General features: G+C 37.6%; 1 protein-coding gene across 1 annotated transcript in view; it reads left to right on the top strand.

Annotated features, from left to right (window-relative positions):
- Ctps (CTP synthase) overlaps positions 1-8837 on the top strand; it is a 96069-nt gene that overhangs the window by 69067 nt on the left and 18165 nt on the right. The window contains exons 2-3 of the mRNA XM_017617200.1: positions 381-551; positions 609-1110. Of these exons, the coding sequence (XP_017472689.1) occupies positions 381-551; positions 609-1110 (673 nt within the window). The remainder of the gene's footprint in view (positions 1-380; positions 552-608; positions 1111-8837) is intronic.

Below are 8837 nucleotides of genomic sequence, written 5' to 3' on the forward strand. Positions count from 1 at the left end.
AAATATTATTATCATTATTAACAGCATTACGATTAATTTCATTTAGTATTCAAGCCTTGCTTAAATGCCTATCTGGTAGCGTTTGGATCATAACATTAGGCGTGTTTTATTTGATATAATTATGTCGGCTAAGTCTTCCATACAAACTGAGTTAATATTTTTCTATTTCTGGGCAAAACCGTTTATTATCAGTAACGGCAAGGATTAAGGAGATGAAAGTTGTATCAAAATATGCCGAAAAATTTTGTTAAAAAAAACTCAATGGAAACCAGCCTCTAGGCTTTTGAAAACATTTGAACTATTTTCTTTATTTTAGAATTTAAATTATAAAATTCACATTAAAATGTTAAATATATTTTCTGGTTTCGTTTTCGTCAAAGGTGAAGTTTACGTATTAGATGATGGCGGCGAAGTCGATTTGGATTTGGGAAATTATGAGCGATTTCTGGACATAACTTTGCACCGTGACAACAATATAACAACTGGTAAGATCTACCAAAAAGTTATTGAGAAAGAACGGACCGGTGAATATTTGGGTAAAACTGTGCAAGGTAATTCAATGGTCATTCCCTCTTATAATTTGCTATAGTAAATAATTGCACTTTCAGTTGTACCTCACATTACTGATTCCATTCAGGAGTGGGTAGCTCGGGTAGCACAACGCCCAGTACAAGGAAATTCACAGCCGCAAGTGTGTATTGTCGAATTGGGTGGCACGATTGGTGACATTGAGGGTATGCCTTTCGTTGAGGCCTTTCGCCAATTCCAATTTCGTGTGAAACGTGAAAATTTTTGCGTCGCACATGTCTCGCTTGTGCCATCGCCACGTTCCACCGGTGAACCGAAAACAAAGCCCACCCAGAGCTCTGTGCGTGAATTGCGCGGCTTCGGCTTGAGTCCTGATTTGATTGTTTGCCGCTCGGAGAAGCCAATTGGACTGGAAGTGAAGGAAAAAATTAGTAATTTCTGTCATGTTGCTCCCGATCAAGTTATATGCATACACGATCTGAGCTCAATTTATCATGTGCCGCTCTTGATGGAACAGAACGGAGTGATAGAGTTTCTCAATGAGCGTCTGCAGTTGAACATCGAGGCAGCAAAGCGCGAGAAGTAAGTATCTATGAGTTGTTTCAAAGCGCTGAGCGTTCATTTTAAGGCGATCGACCTCAAACTTTTTATATATAGCGGTTTTTTGCATCTATGTATGTTTTTCGAATATCGAAGTGTTTCGTATTATCACGTGATCGTCGTAACCACGTATATATTACGAACCAATTTAAAAATCTTAATATAAAATACGGCAAATGAAAGCTAATGACATTCTCCATAAACCATATATACATCACTTTCTGACAAATTAATTACTCATTCCAGTTTTTCCATTTTTTTATTTTTTTGCCGCGACTATGAATTAAAATTTTGGAACAAATGCAGAATAGCTCCGAGCTTCAAATTAAAAAAATTAGTATTGGGGTCGATAGAGATGATCGAGCTGAACATAAGGCTATATTTATTTTTTGTGGAAACAACAACTACAGAAGTTATTAAGAGTCAAAGTTCAAATTAAACAATTCTTTAAATCAAAATTTTTTGAAAACGAAAGCCTGGAGAAGCGGAATTCCTTTATGCGTACATTAATAAGATTTTTGTGAAAACTAAACAAGGCATATATAAAGTATGTACATCAAATTAAAGGGAACTAAATTTCCTATCCATTGAGACCAAAACTTTTAAAATCCATACATACATCTTTAAGAAATTTTGATTTAAAAAATTGTAGTTGTTGTGTCTGCAAGAAAACTCACCTTAATGATCACTATCGATCCCCATGTGTTTTTTTTAATTTGAGAATCGAAACTATTCTGCATTTATGCTCAAATTTTGCTCAACTTCTGAAATAGGACAGAAATGCAACTCTGAAAAATCACGCACGCAAATTTATTTCGGTTACTCAAATGTGAAAAACTTGCGTGCGTGCGTAGAAAAATTCACGCCGGTAATATTAGGTTGGCCTGTTAGTAATTTGGTTTTTTTTTTTGTAACAGAACAGGCTTTAGTAGAAATGCCAAAATTTGGCCCAGAACCTGTAATTTTTTAAATTTTTCTTCTGTTACAGTTTGATTTTTTTTTAATTTTTTCATTAAAAAATAAAAAAAGCTGGAATGATTAATTAATTTGTCAGAAACTATACGCCCTATCGGGAAGCGATGTATATACGGTTATGGAGAATTTCATTAGCTTTCATTTGCCGTAGTTTATATTAAGATTTTTAAATTGGTTCGTAAGATATACGTGATTAAAAGAAACCAATTTTTGCTTTAAGCTGAATAACGGTAAAATGAAAACATCTTGAAAACGTATCCATAGAAAAAAAATTAACTCGATTTTCGGAGTCGCCGAGCAATTCTACATAGGAATTGGATAGTGGCATCCATAGAACATTTTTGCTGTAAACCGGTATTATTATTCAAACTCTTTCTATGATTTAAGTTCAAAAAGTTATGGTGAAATGAATTCCAATCTACATTTGCAGCTATTTCGTGCATATGTTGCACGACATACAAATAAAACAAAAGCAGCGTGCCAGGAAAGTACAAACATCTTCTGGAGAGATGCTAAGAAAACTTGTGCAGACAAAACTCATAACGAAAGCATTATTTTAAATAGAATTAAAGAGCTACAGCAGGCAACGACAAAAGTTAAGATCGCCAATATTGCCCAGTACTAACAAAACCGAAATGAAAAGGTGATGACAGATTTTAGTTTATTTAAAGGTTGTACATTTCAGAACAATGATAAAGAAACGCCTCAACTGAACGATAGTTCTACACCCGCAGTTGAAACCGACTGCAGCCAGAATGAAACCACAGACGTAGTTCAAAATAGCAATAACTCTGAAGAGTTTACTACGTCAATTTGTCGTAATACCCCAGCGCAGGATGTTCTGCGGAATCAACTTTCTTTACTGAAAGCTGAATACAATGTGGCAAATCAAACGAAATTTCTAAAATCAAAAAACGTATTGAGTCTTGTAAAAAATATCTCAAACCTTAAGCGACCTTCATGAAAAATTGTTACATCTCGGTTGCCAAATATCTAGAAGCGCGACATATTTGCGATTCCTGCTAAATTAAGTCGTAGGCGGATTAGGGTTGTTCGACTTCACTAGAAAGTCGACTTTCGACTTTTCGATCGACTCTGTACAGTCGACTTTAAAAGTCGACCGATCCACGAAGAAAAGTCGACTTTGTTCGACTTTTTTCGACTTTTTTAATAAAAAGAAAATGTATTAAGTATACTCTGCATTTAACTCATATATTAGCTATAAATATAAGAGTCAGAATACGCCAAAAATATCATGATTTACTAGTGGTCTTTAGAATAATCTGTAATTTAGTGAAATTCAATGCTAGGTAAAAAAAAACACACTATAGGATTTTTAAAAATTTTGGATTTTGTTCCAGTTCTAAAGCATGAAAATGCTTATTTTTGAAAAAAAATTTTAAATTCTCACAAAAAAAATTCTACAAATTTTTTGAATCGATATTTGGTAATTACGGACAACTTTTTGAAAAATGTGGCCTTTCCGATGGAGCAGAATTGGCGGGTTTTGGTAGAAATATAAGTACCACTTTATAAGCATGGATAAATATGGGAGTAGCCCAGACAGCTAGTGGATTGGGACTATCCACACGACTAATGTCGCATATTAACTGGAATCCTACCAGCAACGTTTTTAGCGGTGTTTAAAATTTTGTACCTTACAGATTGGTCAAATTCGAACCAAAGACAGTCTGTAAAAACTTACATAAACCCAAGCAGAAAAACTTTCTTGCATGAAATTGTTAAAATAAATATAATAATAATATAATATGTTTATCTTACCTCATTATTAACTGAAGATTGTGGAGACAAACGATTAACAAATTTGAGGAATTCGTTTTCGTATAATAATTTTATGCGCTGCTCTTAAATGATTTGTACTGTTGTACTGCCATTAAAATTCATTTCGCTACCACACACACATTTCACTTCAGTTTTATTGAGATTTTTTTTTAAATACGACCAAACAGCACTCCGCGCGCTTGTTAGAATATCAGTTTTTATTGGCAAATAAATTAAAAAAAGTCGAGAGTCGAAAGTGAAAAGTCGACTTCAGTCGACTTCCATAAACTGAAAGTCGATCACTAAAATTCGACTTTCAGGAGTAAAAAGTCGATTTTGCGAAATGTCATAAAAGGTTAATGTGGACGTGTTAAGTCGGCTATTTTTGTGTTTTCTGACGGAGGCCCGGATGAAAATCCCGGATGAAAATCAAAATGTCAACAAAATGATCACGTGATTTCTGAACGCCCCCTGATTTATCTATATGACAGCATATTAAATTTCACCTTAAATACAATTGATTTTTATCTATTAATTTTGTAACCAATATGGTTTAGCTTTATACAGGGAGGTTCTGAATTTCACAATATCTCAGTCTCAGGCAAGCCTGTAAAAATTGCAATCAAATTCGATTGCAATCGCATATTTTACGTAATATTGCAATCTGTTTTAATTTCAATCAGCATCGATTGCTTATATTTTGATTGCAAAAATTAAAATTTGCAATCAGTTAAAATAAATTGAATGCAATACATTTTTGATTCCAATTAATTTTTGATTGCAATCATTAATTGCATAAAAATGCTAATTACAATCTGTCGTAACCAGCACTTGTTATAAGCTTTTAAATCAAATTTATTTTAATGACACACGCAAACTTTCAATGTGTTAACGCAGCGCAAAGTGAACACTTTACGGCATTACACCAAGCAGTAGGCTGTTTTGATTGTCGTCTTTAATGTTCCGCATATATAAAAGTGCGTGCGTCGATTTTCTGCATGACAAACATCACACCTCCGCTCTTCGTTTTCGCCGACATCACCCAGCACACTCCAGCAACACTCCCCAAAAAGTCTTTGGGGAATTTGTATGCTGCTACAACAACAACAACCATTCTTCGTTGTTGCTATGCCTACTGATGTGGTTGGTTGGGCGAGCCTAACATATTGACAAAAAATTGTCATCTTTCACACAGATTGTTTTTAGAGCATTATGAACCATATTTGTGCTATTACCAATCAATATTCTAAAGCAGATTTTGGGCCCACGCTAGTCCTTATTATCTAAGGAATAAAGCCTGGTATACAGAAAAACTAAACATAACAAGTTAAGTTCGGGCGGAGCCGAACATTAAATACCCGGCGCAAGTATTAAGTATATGTTTTCACCAACTTCCGCGACATAGTAAGCAGGGGAGGTTTTACCCCTAATTTAAACATCTTCGACGGAACGAATTTTCGGCCCACGCTAATAAGGACCAATTGGTGAAAATTTCAAAGAAATCCGCTTATGATTTAAAAAAGTTATGTTACTGTAAGTAGTAAAATGTACACGCACTCGTTTTTGATCGCCAGTATACATACTTCGCTTGACCACACAAACTAAAAGTGTCGTCGCTAATGGCTCTGCCAAATAGCAATTCTTTAAAATAATTCAGAAGTTGTCATATTTGTCTTATCAGCTAATATTTTCAACAGTCTTCAATATTTTTGCCGTTTTGTGAATAATATGTTTTTCAGCAGCAATAACTTTCTGAAGACTGTTGTCAAACCTAAGCATATAAGACAAATAGATTGCGACGATTTATCCTTTGTCACTTACTTCATAAAAGCACGCAGAAATGGCACAACTACAGCCGCCATCACTACACTAACATAAACCGTGAACTCAAACCCCAATTTATCGTACGACAATTTTGAAACTGCACATTCAAATTTTCTTGCGTCTCCGTCTTGGTCACACGCGTTGCACCCACGAACACCTATTGGGTAACCCGCCACCATCTTGGCCGCGCAATTGGATTTAACTTTAAAAAACATATTCTCCGAGTGCACTTCTCTGGAAGGAACTAGACGCCGATACTTCAAACACAACTGGGTCGAGCTGTTTAGTAACTCCACAAAGGACAACATAAATTCCGTCATCAGTTATATCAAAGCCGTCCAAATACCTATCTAACAGCCGTTTCTGTAAAATTCTGATATATTTTCCTTTTTCTAAAACACTTTTACAGTTAAGTAGAGCTGATAGCCTTGGCAGCTAATGCTCACAAATTATATTAAAGGTTTTCTTACACGATATGTATTTGTATCTGTAAATTTGACTTTTTCAATACATATGTAACTGCGTGTGTCTGTCAAATTCACAGTCTTTATTTACCTATTTAAAAATACGAAATAAACTAAACTCAGATAATTCTATCTGTGTGTCAGATGAAAATATAAACATTTCTATTTCGTATGTACGTGCATCTGCTTTGTACAGAAACAAATCTAATTTGCCTTTACACGATATGTTGACATTTCCATATGTAAAAAGTGGCATGTACACATGCAAATACATATCGTGTAAGAACACCTTAACTTGTTAATTTATTTAATATTGTTAATAAATAATAATAATAATAAAACAATACACACATATAGTGTTGGTCACATTCCCACGACAGCCGAACCGGCCGCCGTACGTGACTCGGATTTTACCTGACCAAGGACTCTTGTTTCGGCAATCTATCCCCGTTTAGGGTGGAGTCATCTCCGCACTTGCTCGGTCCTACGCACGCATCGGCAGTGGACCTCGGCGCTGTGCGAATCGGACCGCCTCCACGGCAAACCGCCACTCGCCCGAGCAGCACAACACTACCGCACCCCAACACGACACAACAATAGACACACATACGAACACTACAGCACCTCCACCCACACACCGCCTCTGGCAACTCCTAGTCCCTCCGACAACAATCTGCTCGGTTTTTCAGTCCAGTGCTCGAAGTGGCTGTGGCTGCTTCATTGTGTCTCTTGCCATGGCTAATTGCGTGACATGCAAATTGAAATGCTTAGCCAACGAATACATTACGTGCGGTATATGTTGCTCATTAACGCATATAAAATGTTCCAAACTGAGTGCCAGTTGCATAAATGCAATCATTAGCAATCATAATGTGGTATACAGGTGTGGTGTCTGTAATGATCGTATACTATCTCTTAGCCAATCAAAAATCGATGGTGTCATGGACAATATAAATCATATTAAAGAGTTTATCAATTCGGTTTCTAACATATATTCTAACAACAACGCTAAAGCTGCTAATAATGGAATTGGAAGGCCACGGCCAATGAACCTAGCAGCGCTCGCAAAACTACTAATTTGCCAGCCAAAAACAACGCTAACTCTCTAAGCAACTCTCCCTATCAACAGAGATCGACCATTCCGATCACTGATGCTGCTAATTCTCTCACTGGACCTCTCTCTTACGCTCAAACCGCTGCCGCTGCTGGAGCTGATGCTGTAGAACCCGCTCATCCTCTCCCATATGTTTTAAATACTGCTGCTGCTACAGTCGTCGATGGCGCAGATGTAGCCTCTCCACCTGCTTCTCATCTTACTAACTCTTCATCACGTGTTCCGAGCTCTGCAATACAGCGACTACGTGTTTCCCTTTTGTGTGCCCATTACCACCACAAGGCAGCACCCTCGTCTGCAGCACATAAAGCAGGGGGCCAGCAGGCAACACAACTTCCTTACATCCCACATACTAATTGGTCTCCCAAGGTATACAAAAGTGCTACAATTTAACTGTAACGGACTTCGGAGCAAGATCGAGGAGATAACCGTCTTCATGGGCCGGTATGGAATATTAAAAGCTGCGGTCCAAGAGACGAAGCTGCAACTCTGTTGAATTGCGCCGGATACTATGTGCACCGTCGAGATCGCGAGCGCGATAATGGTGATGGCCTAGCGTTCATCACGCACCACACCGTGTATTATCGTCTTATTGAAGCAGACATCGACCGCAGGGATATAATCCTAGAATATCAGGGTATTGCGCTATCCGGTCAGGCGATGTCGAGCTCGAAATATTTAACGTATATATACCCCCTGTCACCAGTTGCCCGGCAGAATATCACGCTGAAATAGGTGCGCTCTTCAGAGGTGAAAACCGTATGGTAGTTGGTGACTTCAATGCGCACCACGATCTTTGGCATTCAACCCTGTCAAACGATCGTAAGGGGAAACAATTCGCTGAGTAAATAGACGATTCGACATTCTGCACAATGAACGACGCCGTACCCACCAGGATTATGGGTAGCTGCTGCAGCTCGCCTGACTAATAATCGGCAGCGCTGGTCTGATAAACAGCATATGACGACCTATGTTGACCTTAGTATGAGACCATCTGCGTATAGTCATCTCGATTGATACACCTGCCGACTTTGCTTCCGTGTCTGTCTGTCAAATATTACGGTCCGATATCTTGTGAACTTAGCAGCAAGTATCGATGCAGCCACTATTACAGAAGCGCTTAAGGTATTAAACTTTAATGCAAATCAGTAGATAGCAAGGCGAAGAATTGCCAAATTGAGCTCAAAGGCATCGTGAAAGAAGAAAAAAACAAATTTGATCAAAATACATGTGCGAGTGTGGTAGCATTTTGCTGTATCGCCCGAAAACCGGACCGTTGCCTATTGGGATATCTTAGGCCGTTCAGAATGCAATAAAAAACACATTTTTAAGTTTCAATTGAAGGTTATTTGGTCTGGCAAGACTAAATTAATCGCTTTCAATCAGATGGCCGGGCATGGTATTGGATCAAAAACCCAAATTAAGCCAATGCTCATCATGTAAGGCAAACTGTGAATCACAGTGGTCTGTCAATAATAGTTTGGGGCTGTATTTCAAAAATTTTGTTGGTCCGTTAGTACGCATTATGCGTAAGGAACAGTATCTGTTCA

The sequence above is a fragment of the Rhagoletis zephyria genome, unplaced genomic scaffold, assembly GCF_001687245.7.
Source record: "Rhagoletis zephyria isolate East Lansing unplaced genomic scaffold, Rhagoletis_zephyria_1.1 Rzeph_scaffold_01356, whole genome shotgun sequence".
Classification (NCBI taxonomy): Eukaryota; Metazoa; Arthropoda; class Insecta; order Diptera; family Tephritidae; genus Rhagoletis; species Rhagoletis zephyria.